The following is a 16,624-nucleotide window of genomic DNA, read 5'->3' as shown; positions in this document are numbered from 1 at the left end:
TTGGCTGATCCTTTATTGAATGTAATTTAAACTTTACTCTACTTGGATTTCTTTGTTTATTAATTTGTGTTAATGTCATGAACTCAAATAAAATGAGAACTTTGATAGTCCATCTTGTAAAGTGAACTGAAATTTCTCTCTATTTTCTACAGGAATATGTTACATGCATCTTAAAGAATATGACAGTGCTAGGGAGCAGCTTATATTTGCTTTGGAACAAAATAAGCACCACCAGACATTTGCCATGTTAGCAAAACTTTATCTCTTGGAGAATGATGTTGCTTCTGCCATAAACACATACAGAGCTGCCATAGAGTAAGCATACTGTTAATGTTTTAATGTTCTAAAATAGTATTTATGATAGAAAAGATCTATTGTTCTCTTCAAATTTTAATTTTTTATATTAACATGAATAGAATGGTTGACAGCACTCTACTCGCTTGTATCACCATAAATCCATTATATGTAGTAGCTGATATTCAGGACCTCAAATTCCTTAAACACTCCATTCTTACGTTTAACAAACAAAAGGTCATTGGTAGTTTTGAGCATGATCTCTTGCATCCACAGATCCCAACAGCTACCATATAGGCTATACTCTTGTATCATGCAACCCCCCAAATTTTTGCAATATGACTAACAATATGCTTGATAAGTTATTTTATAGTGTTCATCTTGGTAGAGGCAATATTCCACAATAACTTGCTAATCATAGTAGTTTCCATAAATAAAATATGATAATTACAAGTATGTAGACTGTTTACTATTTATTAATACCTATTACAGTATGTAACAATTGTATGCCTGTTAAGAGTTCCCCTATATTTAACATCTCAATAAAATTTGTACTCCATAGTAACTTCTGTCAATAAAAGGGCTATTGATGAAGGAAAACCCTATTTTTGAGGAGGTACTGTTAGTTTTCCAAGGACTCTCCTGTAAAGGCTACAACAGAGAATCTAATATGACATGATATTCCGAAGAAATATTGTTTTGCCTTCCCCAGGGCCAGTGTATCAAGAGGCAAGGCACGTACTTAGTTTGTATAACGGAAATTAATTGTTTTAGGCTCTTTAGAACTAGTCACAGCACCTCCAATGCCAAATTTTTCTGCTAACTGATGACACGTCACCCACTGAGTACCACCGTTAACAATGAAAACAATGCATACCCTGGTACTTGTTTCTTTCCTGGTAATAATCTTTTCACTCTAGGAGAATATTTCACATATCCTGCACTTCACAAGACTAGGGAGTGAGGAAGGTATTGGGAACCACACAGCACCTCCCAAAAAAGGTGTTTCCTTCATCTAAACGATGGTGTTCCTGCTCCCAGAGGACGTATCCGTCGCAAGGCTCGCCCTCCTCTTCGCCGTAGAGGTCTTCCTTCTCCCCACAAGGGAGTTAGGAGGCGCCTCTTCGGCTCCTCGCCCTCGCCGTCCCCCGCAGAGGATCCTCCTCGTCGTGAGTCGACCGTTGCATCCGCATCTCTGGACCTCTCTGCAGATCGTTCGCGATCTCCTACGCCTGCCAGACCTGCTGATCCTCTTTCACCATTCGTGGCAGCTGATGCGCAGTGGGCACCCTCGCACCCCGTTATCCAACGGGCACCAGTCCCTTCGGGGCAAAAGGGCTTGTCTCACAATGTGAGCAAGTCCCTTAAGTGCCAGGTTTTACCTGTGTGCCCACGATCTCCTGCACGCAAGGCGCGCAAGCCTTCTCCTGTTCCTGCTGTTGCTGAGATTCATCCTGTGCTGGAAACAACGCGCCAGCGATCTCCTATGGCAGAGTCGACATGTCAGCGCCCTCCTGCTTGCCATCGATCACCTGCTCGCCATCAATCTCCTGCTCGCCAGCGCTCTCCTGCGCGTCAGCGATCTCCTGTACGCCAGCGATCTTCTCCTCGCCAGCGCACATCTGCGCGCCCTGATCCTGATACGCGCCACGCGCCCCCACGATCTCCAGCTTGCCAGCAAACTTCCCCTGCGCGCCATCGCTCGCCCGCTCGCCCACGATCTTCGGATCTGGGCTTAGGAAGGAAGCCTCATCCTTCGCCTTCTTGCCAGCGTTCACCTGCGCGCCCTCGGAACTCGCCCTATCGTCAACCCTCGCCTACGCGCCCTCGTGCGCAGTCACATTCGCGCCCACAGGTTCCAGCTCCTACCGTGCGCACTTCCAGAGGTGGACGGGACACGACGCGCCCACGAGCAGTCTCCTTCACGCGCTTCTAAGCCTGCTGATCCTGCGCCCCATCTGTCTTCTCCAGATCGCGCACCTGCACGCCAGCGATCTCTGGTGCGTCCGCGTGCCCCATTGCCCGCGCGCCATCACTTTCCAGCACGCCCACGCATCCACGAGCCTGCTCGCAGAAGATCACCTGCGCGCCCACGCACAACCTCACCTGTGCGCAGTCGCTCATCTGCGCGCCCTGCGTGCCATCGCTCTCCTGTGCGCCATCACTTGCCTGCGCTCCGTCGTTCACCTACGCGCCGTCATTCTCCTGGTCGCCAACACTCGCGCCCTCGCCTGTGCGCCCATGCGCGCCCTCGCCTGTGCGCCCATGCGCGCCCTCGCCTGTGCGCCCATGCGCGCCCTCGCCTGTGCGCCCATGCGCGCCCTCGCCTGTGCGCCCATGCGCGCCCTCGCCTGTGCGCCCATGCGCGCCCTCGCCTGTGCGCCCATGCGCGCCCTCGCCTGTGCGCCCACGCGCGCCCTCGCCTGTGGGCCCACGCGCGCCCTCGCTTGTGCGCCCATGCGCGCCCTCGCCTGTGCGCCCACGCAGCGCCCACGCGCGCCCTCGCCTGCGCGCCCACGCGCGCCCTCGACTGTGCGCTCACGCCTGTGCGCCCTCGCCTGCGCGCCCACGCGCGCCCTCGCCTGCGCGCCCACGCGCGCCCACGCGCGCCCACGCGCGCCCTCGCCTGCGCGCACGCACACGTGCACGAACGTTCGCGATTGTTCCATCACGCGAATGCCAGCGCGAGCCCAAGCGCAATTCCCTTCGGGTTTCACAACGCGAGCTTCCTAGCGAGTCTTCAAGAGCGTGAGCAGTCAGGTCATCTTCTTCACGCCCCCCCCCCGCCCCGCCCCCCCCCCCCAAGCGCAGAACAGTGCGCTCGCAGGAGGAGGGAAGGTCTTCAGAGAGGACTAGGCACCAATCTTCTTCCCTTTCTTTTCAGGCAGGCCATGTGATATCTACTCCGAAGGATCGCCCGATCCCCTTCCCTCCAGCGGGAGTCTCTGACACTGCGTCTGTCAGTAAGCAGTCATGGTTTGGGTCCCTTATCAGAGCTGCCGTCCAGGCTGTTAAGCCTGCCTTCGCTGATTTGGGTCTCAAACCTACGGCAGCTCCGACCCCACTGAAGAGGAAGAGAGGAGTAGAGATCGTGGTGACTTCTCCCAGGGTCAAACTGGCTCCTAAGAAGTCCGTAAGGAAGACTCCTTCCCCCCTTCAGACGTTCTCTCCTTCTCCTGTGGACGAAGCTTTTCTGCCTTAGGGGAATCTACCGAGGTGAGACCTTCTCCCAATGCACCAATGGGAGAAACCCCAACGTGAGTAGGAGAATCGTCCCGTGTTGGGGCGGAGAAGAGCCCTCAGACTTCATTGCTAGAGTCCTGCATCCCTCCTAGAAGGGAACCAAAGGACTCAAAGACTATCCCGAAGTCTTCTTCCAGGATTCGATCAGAGCCAGCGAGACCCCAGGAGAACGTCCACGTGTCCCCCCAAGTAGAGCATCTGGGGACAGGAGACTTAGCTGCCAGTTCACCAGGAGGAGAGCAGCAAGAGTGAGAACATGCCTTCTGGCAGGTCTTGACTCTGATGAGGCATCTCAACGGGTTCAAGGACCCTGAGATCGCCCCTCATGAGGGCAAGGACACGGTCCTGGACCGAGTCTTTGGCACTCAGAAACCCACTAAGGCCAGTGTGGCTTTGCCTTGGTCCCAAGGGGCGAAGAGTGCCAGGGATAAGGTTGAGGGCCAGCTCTCCGAGCTCGCCTCCTCCAGCCGTTCCACTGCTGGCAACAAGCTCCTCCCACCTACTCGTGTCCAACAGAGGAGGTATTTTGAGATCATGGAGGAGTCTTGTTTAGCTCTTCCACTCCACCACTCTGTGGAAGAGCTTACCAGGGGAGTCTCTCTTGAGAGAGACTCCACCCGGCAAGTGACATTTTCGGCAACAGAGATCCCAAGTCAGGAGAAGGTCGCAAAGTGTGACATGCAGGCCACTTCGTGGGCGGATGTCTGGCTTGGGTCTCTGGGCATCCTGCTGCGATCCGAGGATCTGTCCAAGGAGAGCACCAGGAAGGCCTTGGAGACCTTCCTCCTTTCGGGCACATGCACTATTGAGTTTCTGGCCCACCAAGTCTCGAACTTGTGGGCAAACTCGATCCTGAAGCGACGTGATGTGGTGACCGAGAGGTTCCACTCGAAGGTCCCAGCCGTAGATGTCTGCTAGCTCAGACACTCTTCCCTCCTGGGAAAGAGTTTGTTTGAGCCCAAGGATGTGGAACAGGCGGCTGAGAGGTGGAGAAAATCGAACCAGGATTCTCTTCTCCAAAGGGCTCTTACATATAAGCCCTACAAACCTCCAGCACCTCAACAACCTCGCCAGTCCAAGACGACGAAACCGGCAGCGGCAGCAAAGACGACGGTGTCCAAGCAGCAGCCCTTTCCTGTCAGAGACAAGAAGGGCAAAAAGTCCTCCAGGAGACGCAAGAATCCTAGAGGGAGCGGCCGAGGCCGCAAACGCTAGGATTGGCAATCTCCCTGCATGTCCACCAGTGGGGGGATGCCTGAAAAGTTGCGCATTCAGGTGGCAGCAACTCGGGGCTGATTCCTGGACGATCTCCGTGATCAGTCAAGGGTATCGCGTCCCGTTCATAACATCTCTTCCTCCCCTGACAGCGAATCCAGTGTCGTTGAGCTCCTATGCCATGGGATCGGCAAAGGGGCTAGACCTACGGGCAGAAGTCGAGACCATGCTGAAGAAGGATGCTCTCCAAGAGGTCGTCGACGGGCTCCCCAGGCTTCTTCAGTCGACTCTTTCTTGTAAAGAAGGCGTCTGGAGGCTGGAGACCAGTCATCGACCTCTCAGCCCTGAACAAGTTTGTCAAACAAACTCCGTTCAGCATGGAGACAGCAGACACGGTCAGACTTGCAGTGAGACCGCAAGACTTCATGTGTACACTGGATCATAAGGACGCGTACTTCCAGATCCCAATCCATCCGTCTTCCAGGAAGTACTTGAGATTCGGCCTAGACAACAAGATCTACCAGTTCAAGGTGCTGTGTTTCGGTCTCTCCACAGCACCCCAGGTATTCACCAGAGTGTTCACCCTGATCTCTTCGTGGGCACACAGGATCGGCATCCGTCTCTTCCGTTATCTGGACGACTGGCTGATCCTGGCAGACTCAGAATCGACCCTTCTTCGACACCGAGACAAGCTTCTGGGAATTTCCCAAGATCTAGGGATCATGGTAAATCTCGGGAAGTCTTTTCTGCTTCCATCTCAACTTCTGGTACAGTGAACCCTTGCTACTTCGCGGTTCGACCATCGCGGATTCACCACTTCGCGGATTTTTTCCATAACCCATATATATACAGTAATATATATATATATATATATATATATATATATATATATATATATATATATATATATATATATATATATATATATATATATATATATATGTATGCATGTATTTATGTATATATGTATGTATGTATATATGTAGGTATGTATATGTGTATACAGTACATATAAATATATATATATATATATATATATATATATATATATATATATATATATATATATATATATATATATATATATATATATATATATATATATATATATATATATATATATATATATATATATATATATATATATATATATATATATATATATATATATATATATATATATATATATATATATATATACACATACACACACACACACACACACATATATATATATATATATATACTGTATATATATATATATATATATATATATATATATATATATATATATATATATATATATATATATATATATATATATATATATATATCTAAAGTTGGAAGATGTGATGTAGTTCTAAGGGAAAAGTATGGGAAATATGTCTGGGTAATAAGCAAAGCTCTACCTCCAGTTTGTTTCTTCATTATGATCAGAGATAAACGTAAACAAAACATTGGTTGCCATTTTTTATCGTGCTTTTTAGCGTGTTTAGGAAACGCATGATATAAAATCGCCTTTAATATTTGTGCCTGTTTTAGTTTAGGGTACTGTAGTACATGCATTAAGTGTTCTGTACATTAAAAGGTAGTTTGTTAACAGTACTACGTACAAGGGAAGGTTTTAAAAGTCTGAATATACATGTTGAATAAATAGGTAAATATGGTGTCACTACTTCGCGGATTTTCACCTATCGCGGCCGCGTCTGGAACCTATCTACCGCGATAAACGAGGGTTCACTGTACATCTAGGTATGATATTGGACACCAATCTCCACAAAGCCTTTCCATCAGACGACAGGATAGCAAGGCTGAGGAGGGTCGCAAGTCCTTTCCTCAGATGAGAAGAGCTTCCAGCCCAATCGTGGTTACGTCTCCTAGGTCACCTTTCCTCCTTGGCCCGTCTAGTTCCAAACTGCCGTCTCAGGATGAGATCCCTGCAATGGCGGCTCAAGTCCCGGTGGAATCAAGGCCACGATTCCCCGGACATTCTGGTCCCTATGGGTCCTACGGAACAGACGGACCTTCAGTGGTGGGTGACAGACGAAAACCTCCGAAAGGGAGTGGATCTTCTCGTCCTCCCCCCGGATTTGATGCTGTTCTCGGACGCTTCAAAAGAAGGGTGGGGGGCCCACGTTCTGAACCACAGGACCTCAGGCTTATGGTCAGAATCAGAAAAGTGCCTCCACATAAATCTGCTAGAGATGAAGGCCGTATATCGGGCACTTCAACAGTTCCAACAGACCCTGGCGGGTCACTCCGTGGTGGTGATGAGCGACAACACCACGGTAGTGGCTTACATCAACAAGCAGGGAGGTACCTTTTCACAACAGCTATCCCATCTTGCAGTAGACATACTGAGATGGACCGAAGTCCACTCGATTCCACTATCGGCTCGCTTCATTCCGGGCAAAAGGAATGTGCTCGCCGACAGTCTGAGCAGAGCATCGCAGATAGTGAGTACCGAGTGGTCTTGGGATCCTCTAGTAGCCAACAAAGACCTGACTTTGTGGGGTTCCCCGACGATGGACCTGTTCGTGACAGCCTTGAAATTCAAGCTCCCGCTGTACTGTTCCCCAGTCCCGGACCCCAAGGCACTCTGGCAAGATGCCTTCCAACAACGGTGGGACAACATCGACTTTTACGCCTTCCCACCGTTCTGTCTGATGAGAAGGGTGCTCAACAAGACCAGACTATCGGTCAACCTGTCAATGACCTTAGTAGCTCCGCTATGGCATCATGTAGATTGGTTCCCGGACCTTCTGCAGCTCCTGACGGAACTCCCGAGAGAACTTCCTCCGCGACACGAGCTACTCAAGCAACCACACTGCAACATCTCCCACAAAGCCATAGCATCGCTTCGGCTTCACGCCTTAAGACTATCCAGCATCTCCTCACAGAGAGGCTTTTCGCAACAAGTTGCGGAAAGGATGTCTCTGCACCTGCGAAAGTCATCCGCAGGGGTCTACTAGGCGAAGTGGAGAGTCTTTTGTGGTTGGTGTCGTGGAAGGGGTATCTCTCCCCTCGATGCCACTATTCCAGGAATAGCGAGTTTCTTGTGTATTTGCGGGAAGAAATGCGCCTTTCAGTCTCGGCAGTGAAAGGCTATTGCTCAACCTTAAGCCTGGCCTTCAGGCAGAAAGGAATGGACATCTCTTCCTCGCTAGAACTTTCTCTACTCATACGAAGCTACGAGCTTACCTGCCCTCAGTCGGAAGTGAGACCTCCTCCATTCTCCGTTCGAACCATTATGCCAGGCTTCTGATCGTCACCTGACTTGGAAGACGGTGTTCCTACTCGCATTGGCCTCGGCCAAGCGAGTCGGCGAACTTCATGGTCTCTCGTACGACGTCGCCCATTCAAGGGGATGGAGGGAGGTAACGTTCGGGTTCGTCCCTGAGTTTGTGGCTAAGACTCAAAATCCTGGGATTCCGGACCCACGGTTCGACTCCTTCAGGATTTTGAGTCTCCGTTCTGTAACAGATGACCCAGACCATCTCCTACTGTGCCCAGTAAGGAGTCTGAGGCTCTATCTTAAGAGAACAGCTGCAGCTCGTCCTCGAGTGCGAGCATTGTTTGTGAGCACAGGAAGGACGAAGACGAGGGTCACTAAGAACATCATCTCAGCATGGATTCACAGGGTCATCCACCATTCCCTGAATCCAGACCCTCCTCCGTCACGTCGCCCTAGAGCGCATGATGTCAGAGGCATCGCTACGTCCCTGACATTCAAGAGAAACTACTCAGTGACGCAGGTTCTACAAGCAGGGGTCTGGAAGCGTCAAACGACCTTCACAGCCCACTACCTGCAGGACGTGACCCACAGGAGGCTCGATACGTTCTCTATCGGCCCTGTGGTGGCTGCACAACAGCTGGTATAAACCTCAGGCTCCTTAATGGACAAGTAGCAGAAGGTTGAGGGCATTGTTACCCAGTTTTAGTCTGCATGAATGAAAAAGTATGTCTGACCCTTACTCTTTTCTTCATCCTCCCCTCTCTTGGGGAAAGCAGCATCCTGGGTTCTCTGCAGAGCTGACCTCAAACCACTGCAGGTAAACCATGCTTCTTTGTGTTCCTAGTATTAAGATAATACTGTCGCGTCCCCCATACCCTGACGAGATGGTATTGGGAACGTCCTATCCTAGAATTCCATCTAAAGGATTCCAGGTCAACTTCCTAGGACGAGTCACACTTCATTCCTTCACACACAAGCTTACGTAGGCCGCACATTCCTTGCAAAGCAAGGGATTTGCGAGGTGCAGGGACTCCTTATCTCGAGTGCTACACACTCGGATTCTGAGTCCCCAAACAAAGCCAAACCCAAGTAAGGCTGGGACTTAGCACCCTACCTAAGGGTTAAGTCACCCTATTTAAATAGCGTGGTTTGTATTTCGGTTACGGAACAAATGACAAATTCGTAGATAATTTGTATTTTTCCTAACCATACAAACCTTAGCTATTTAATCATACTTGCCCGCCAGCCCTATCCCCCGTGAAGTCCTACCTCTAAGCGAAGTGAATCAGTTCACCGGTGTGTAAGGGGGGAGGGGTAGCTAGCTACCCCTCTCCTACCCCCCGCTAACTATCGAGGGGGTAGTTAACCCTCGTTAAAAATCTAATGGCTCGTCATTCAGCTACGCCGAAAGTAATACCCTATTTAAATAGCTAAGGTTTGTATGGTTAGGAAAAATACAAATTATCTACGAATTTTTCATGTTAGTCAGCATTATGACTATCAGGGAAGTTTTATTTAGGTAAGCTTAATTTTAATAATAACATTTATTATTAACATACTTACCTGGTAGTCATCTAATTCCCTCCCTCCGCTCCACTTTTAGTGATGTCATAATATTTTCTTAAGGTTTGTTGTACAGGTTTCGGTTATATGAAGTTCTTGGCTTGTGGTAGGTTTGCCCAGTGATGCTATTGGGTCTACTTGGCATCACAGGGGGGAAGGATGAGAGAGAAAGAATTAGAATAGTTTTATTGTTAGAGGTTGGCAAGCTGGTGGCTTTGATGATTAAAGCAGGATTGGTATTAGGTAAGTATTGAAATTAATCATATTGCAATGTGTTTTTCAATGTTTTCTGGCCCCAGACTTAATTTTAGTATCTTGGTTCTATTTATTTACAGTATAGCCCTATACCCCTCCTTACCCACTTGCACTAAGTTATTTTAGTTTCCTGTGTTCACGTAGGCCTAGGTGTACGAATTCTCTGTATCAATAGAATGAAATCAGCCGATAAAGGAAATAGAAATAAAAGATGAACTCTCATTAGTTGTTTATTGTTAAAATTAACCTGATATCAATAAGACAAAATTAACATGAAAAACAACACAAGGATGTATAATTGACATTGGAAAATCCTGATTTTTCACAGAATTATGAACTTATGTGCAATAAATTACTATCTAAAACTAGCACATAATTACTAGTGTAAATAAAATGAACAGCTTTGACCATGTGTGTATATGTGATGCATTTTTAACCTAGTTGTGTGTTTCAAGTATTTAGAACACCACCATCAACAAAATAATAACAATTATTGTAACATAACAAAACAGCAGCAGTTGAATATCAACTAAACAACAACAATAGTGTCAAACAAACAACTGCCAATAACAATACCAAACAAAGTATGACAAATTCGGAGATAATTTGTATTTTTCCTAACCATACAAACCTTAGCTATTTACATAGGGTATTACTTTCGGCGTAGCTGAAATGGCGAGCCATTAGATTTTTAACGAGGGTTAACTACCCCCGCGCTAGTTAGCGAGGGGGTAGGGGAGGGGGAGCTAGCTACCCCTCCCCCTCCACACACCGGTGAACTGATTCACTTCGCTTAGAGGTAGGACTTCACGGGGGACAGAGCTGGCGGGCAAATATGTGTAAATAGCTAAGGTTTGTATGGTTAGGAAAAATGCAAATTATCTTTGAATTTGTCATTTGTTCCGTAACCGAAATACAAACCACGCTATTTGCATAGGGTGACTTAACCCTTAGGTAGGGGGGAAAGTCCCAGCCTTGCTGGCTTTGGCTTTACCCGGGGACTCAGAATCCGAGTGAGCAGCACTCGAGAAAAGGAGTCCCTGCACCTCGCTACGTAAGCTTGTGTGTAGAGGAATGAAGTGTGACTCATCCTAGAAAGTTGACCTGAAGTTCTTTAGATGGAATTTTAGGCTAGGACGTTCCCAATACCACCTCGTCAGGGTATGGGGGACGCGACAGTATTATATTAATACTAGGAACACAAAGAAGCATGGTTTACCTGCAGTGGTTTGAGGTCAGCTGTGCAGAGAACCCAGGATGCTGCTTTCTCCAAGAGAGGGGAGAATGAAGAAAAGAGTAAGGGCCAGACATACTTTTTCATTCATGCAGTCTAAAACCGGGTAACAAGGCCCTCAACCTTCTGCTACCTGTCCATTAAGGAGCCTGAGGTTAGACCAGCTTTTATGTAGCCACCACATGGCCGATAGAAAACGTATCGAGGCTCCTGTGGGTCACGTCCTGCAGGTAGTGGACTGTGAAGGTCGTTTGACGCTTCCAGACCCCAGCTTGTAGAACCTGCGTCACAGAGAAGTTTCTCTTGAATGCCAGGGACGTTGCGATGCCTCTGACATCATGCGCTCTAGGGCGACGTGACGGAGGAGGGTCCGGATTCAGGGCATGATAGATGACCCTTCGAATCCCAGCAGAGATGGTATTCTTGATGACCCTCCTCTTCGTCCTTCCTGTGCTCACAACCAGGGCTTGCACGCGAGGACGAACTGCAGCTGTTCTTTTAAGATAACGCCTCAGACTCCTTACTGGGCATAGTAGGAGATGGTCTGAGTCATCTGTTACAGAACGGAAACTCGAAACCCTGAAGGAGTCGAATAGTGGGTCCGGAACTCCAGGGTTTTGAGTCTTAGCCACAAACTCAGGGACGAATCTGAACGTTACCTCTCCCCATCCCCTTGAATGGGCGACGTCGTATGAGAGACCATGAAGTTCACTGACACGCTTGGCTGAAGCCAAAGCGAGCAGGAATACCGTCTTCCAAGTCAGGTGTCGATCAGAAGCCTGGCGTAATGGTTCGAATGGAGGTCTCTTAAGAGCCCTGAGAACAGGAACTACGTTCCATGGAGGAGGTCTCACTTCCGACTGAGGGCAGGTAAGTTCGTAGCTTCGTATGAGCAAAGAAAGTTCTAGCGAGGAAAGAAATGTGTATTCTTTTCAGCCTGAAGGCCAGGCTTAAGGCTGAGCATTAGCCTTCACCGCCGAGGCCGAAAGGTGCATTTCTTCCCGCAATTATCCAAGAAACTCCGCTTTTGCTGGAATAGTGGCATCGAGACGAGAGATACACCTTCCACGACATCAACCACAGAAGACTCTCCACTTCGCCAGGTACACTTCTGCAGATGACTTTCGCAGGTGTCGAGACATCCTTTCCGCAACTTGTTGCGAAAAGCCTCTCTCTGTGAGGAGATGCTGGATAGTCTCCAGGCAAGAAGCCGAAGCGATGCTATGGCTTTGTGGAAGATGTTGCAGTGTGGTGGTTTGAGTAGTTCATGTCGTGGAGGAAGATCTCTCGGGAGTTCCGTCAGGAGCTGCAGAAGGTCCGGGAACCACTCTGCATGATGCCATAGCGGAGCTACTAAGGTCATTGACAGGTTGACCGATAGTCTGGTCTTGTTGAGTACCCTTCTCATCAGACCGAACGGTAGGAAGACGTAAACGTCGATGTTGTCCCATCGTTGTTGGAAGGTATCTTGCCAGAGTGCCTTGGGGTCCGGGACTGGGGAACAGTACAGCCGAAGCTTGAAGTTCAAGTCTGTCGCGAACAGGTCCACCGTCGGGGAACCCCACAAAGTCAGGACTTTGTTGGCTACTAGTGGATCCCAAGATCACTCGGTACTCGCTATCTACAATGCTCTGCTCAGACTGTCAGCGAGCACATTCCTCTTGTCCGGAATGAAGCGAGCCGATAGTGGAACCGAGTGGACTTCGGTCCATCTCAGTATCTCTACTGCAAGATGGGATAGCTGTTGTGAAGAGGTACCTCCCTGCTTATTGATATAAGCCACTATTATTATTATTATTATTACTATCCAAGCTACAACCCTAGTTGGAAAAGCAAGATGCTACAAGCCCAGGGGCTCCAACAGGGAAAAATAGCTCAGTGAGGAAAGGAAATAAGGAAATAAATAAATGAAGAGAACAAATTAACAATAAATCATTCTAAAATAAGAAACAACGTCAAAACAGACATGTCATATAATAAACTATCAACAACATCAAAAACAAATATGTCATAAATAAACTATAAAAAGACTATGTCTGCCTGGTCAACAAAAAAGCATTTGCTCCAACTTTGAACTTTTGAAGTTCTACTGATTCAACCACCCGATTAGGAAGATCATTCCACAACTTGGTCACAGCTGGAATAAAACTTCTAGAGTACTGCGTAGTATTGAGCCTCGTGATGGAGAAGGCCTGGCTATTAGAATTAACTGCCTGCCTAGTATTACGAACAGGATAGAATTGTCCAGGGAGATCTGAATGTAAAGGATGGTCAGAGTTGTGAAAAATCTTATGCAACATACATAATGAACTAATTGAACGACGGTGCCAGAGATTAATATCTAGATCAGGAATAAGAAATTTAATAGACCGTAAGTTTCTGTCCAACAAATTAAGATGAGAATCAGCAGCTGAAAACCAGACAGGAGAACAATACTCAAAACAAGGCAGAATGAAAGAATTAAAACACTTCTTCAGAATAGATTGATCACCGAAAATCTTGAAAGACTTTCTCAATAAGCCTATTTTTTGTGAAATTGAAGAAGACACAGACCTTATATGTTTCTCAAAAGTAAATTTACTGTCGAGAATCACACCTAAAATTTTGAAAGAGTCATACATATTTAAAGAAACATTATCAATACTGAGATCCGGATGTTGAGGAACCACCGTCCTTGACCTACTTACAATCATACTTTGAGTTTTGTTAGGATTCAACTTCATACCCCATAATTTGCACCATGCACTAATTCTAGCTAAATCTCTATTAAGGGATTCACCAACCCTAGATCTACATTCAGGGGATGGAATTGATGCAAAGAGAGTAGCATCATCTGCATATGCAACAAGCTTGTTTTCTAGGCCAAACCACGTCATGTGTATATAGTATGAAAAGTAATGGGCCAAGAACACTACCCTGTGGAACACCAGATATCACATTCCTATAATCACTATGGTGCCCATCAACAACAACTCTTTGAGATCTATTACTTAAAAAATCAATAATAATGCTAAGAAACGACCCACCCACTCCCAACTGTTTCAGTTTGAAAACAAGGGCCTCATGATTAACACGGTCAAAGGCAGCACTAAAATCAAGGCCAATCATACGAACTTCCCGACCACAATCAAGGGATTTCTGTACAGCATTGGAGATTGTAAGCAGGGCATCACATGCTCCAAGGCCTTTCCGAAAACCAAATTGCAAACTAGGGAGTAGATGATTACCTTCAGCAAACCTACCGTGGTGTTGTCGCTCACGACCACCATGGAGTAAGTCGCCAGGATCTGTTGGAATAGTTGAAGTACCAGATATACGGCCTTCATTCTAGCAGATTTATGTGGAGGCACTTTCCTGATTCTGACCAGAGGCCTGAGATCCTGTGGTTCAGAACGTGGGCCCCCCACCCTTCTTTTGAAGCGTCCGAGAACAGCATCAAATTCGGGGGGAGGACGAGAAGATCCACTCCCCTTTGAAGGTTAGCTCCGTCCCCTACCACTGAGGGTCCGTCCGTTCCGCCGGACCCATAGGGACCAGAATGTCCGGGGAATCGAGGCCTTGATTCCACCGGGAATTGAGCCGCCATTACAGGGATCTCATCCTGGGGCGGCCGTTTGGAACCAGACGGGTCAAGGGGGAAAAGGTGCCGTAGGGGAGGAATCATGATTGGGCTGGAAGCTCTTCTCGTCCGAGGAAAGGATCTGTGACCCTCCTCAGCCTTGCTATCCTGTCGTCTGATGGAAAGGCTTTGTTGAGATTGGTGTCCAATATCATGACTAGATATACCAGTCGTAGAAATGGTGGCTGAGTAAGACTTGGGATTTACCATGATCCCTAGATCTTGGCAACGTCCCAGAAGCTTGTCTCGGTGTCGAAGAAGGGTCGACTCCGAGTCTGCCAGGATCAGCCAGTCATCCAGATAGCGGAGGAGACAGGATGCCGATCCTGTGTGTCCATGTAGATATCAGGGTGGACACTGGTGAATACCTGAGGTGCTGTGGAGAGACCGCACTCAGCCCCTTGAACTGGTGGATCTTGTTGTCTAGGCTGAACCTAAAGTACTTCCTGGAAGACGGATGGATTGGGATCTGGAAGTATGCGTCCTTCCGATCCAGTGTACACATGAAGTCTTGCGGTCTCACTGCAAGTCTGACCGTGTCTGCTGTCTTCATGCTGAACGGAGTTTGTTTGACAAACTTGTTCAGGGATGCGAGGCCGATGACTGGTCTCCAGCCTCCAGAAGCCTACTTTACGAGAAAGGGTCAACTGAGGGAGCCTGGGAAGATGTCGACGACCTCCTGGAGAGCATTCTTCTTGAGCATGGTCTCGAATTCTGCCCGAAGGGCTAGGCCCTTTACCCATCCCATGGCATAGGAGCTCAACGCCACTGGATTCGCTGTCAGGGGCAGAAGAGACGTTAAGAACGGGGCGCGATATTCCTGACTGATCACGGAGATCGTCCAGGAATCGGACTCGAGTTGCTGCCACCTTAATGCGCAACTTGCCGGCATCCCCCCATTGGTGGACATGCAGGGGGATTGCCAATCCTAGTGCTCGCGGCCTTGGCCACTCCCTCTAGGATTCTTGCCTTCCCTGGAGGACTTCACGCCCTCCTTGTCTCTGACAGGAAAGGGCTACTGGTTGGACACGTTCGTCTTTGCTGCCGCTACCGGTTTCGTCGTCTTGGATTGGCGAGGTTGTTGAGGTGCTGGAGGTTTGTAGGGCTTATATGTAAGAGCCCTTTGGAGAAGAGAATCTTGGTTCGATTTCTTCCACCTCTCAGCGGCCTGTTCCGTACCCTTGGGCTCAAACAGACTCTTTCCCAAGATGGAAGAGTGTCTGAGCCTACAGGTATCCACGGCTGGAACCTTCGAGTGGAACCTCGGCCACCGCATCACGTTGTTTCAAGATCGAGTTTGCCCACAAGTTCGAAATTTGGTGGGCCAGAAACTCAATAGTACGTGTGCCCGAGAGGAGGAAGGTCTCCAGGGCTTTCCTGATGCTCTCCTTGGACAGATCCTCGGGTCACAGGAGGATGCCCAGAGACCCTAGCCAGACATCCAGCCACGAAGTGGCCTGTATGGCAAAACCGCGACCTTCTCCTGACTCAGGATCTCTGTTGTCGAGAATGTCACCTGCCGGCTAGAGAGTCTCTCAAGAGAAACTCCCCTGTAAGGCTCTTCCATGGAGTGGTGCTCTGAATCATGCTGTTTTCTTCCTGGTGAACTGGCAGCAAAGTCACTGTACCCAAGGCTTTACTTGGGGGAACTCTTGGAGTCCTTCGATTCCCTCCTAGTTGGGATACGTAACTCCAACAAAGAAGTCTGAGGGCTCTTCTCTCCCTAACGGGGCGCGATATTCCTGACTGATCACGGAGATCGTCCAGGAATCGGACTCGAGTTGCTGCCACCTTAATGCGCAACTTGCCGGCATCCCCCCATTGGTGGACATGCAGGGGGATTGCCAATCCTAGTGCTCGCGGCCTTGGCCACTCCCTCTAGGTAGTAGGTTGGCCAGGGCACCAGCCACCCGTTGAGATACTACCGCTAGAGAGTTATGGGTCTTTTGACTGGCCAGACAGTACT

General features: G+C 48.4%; 1 protein-coding gene across 4 annotated transcripts in view; it reads left to right on the top strand.

The window, feature by feature from the left end:
- The window catches only part of BBS4 (Bardet-Biedl syndrome 4), a 224,305-nt gene that overhangs the window by 98,204 nt on the left and 109,477 nt on the right, over positions 1 to 16,624 (top strand). For all 4 annotated transcript variants that reach the window (XM_068375477.1, XM_068375480.1, XM_068375478.1 and 1 more), the window contains one exon: positions 153 to 315. In XM_068375477.1, coding sequence (XP_068231578.1) covers positions 153 to 315 — 163 coding nt within the window. The remainder of the gene's footprint in view (positions 1 to 152; positions 316 to 16,624) is intronic.

Source organism: Palaemon carinicauda, chromosome 6, assembly GCF_036898095.1.
Source record: "Palaemon carinicauda isolate YSFRI2023 chromosome 6, ASM3689809v2, whole genome shotgun sequence".
Taxonomy (NCBI): Eukaryota; Metazoa; Arthropoda; class Malacostraca; order Decapoda; family Palaemonidae; genus Palaemon; species Palaemon carinicauda.
This window is presented reverse-complemented; position numbering and strand designations above follow the sequence as displayed.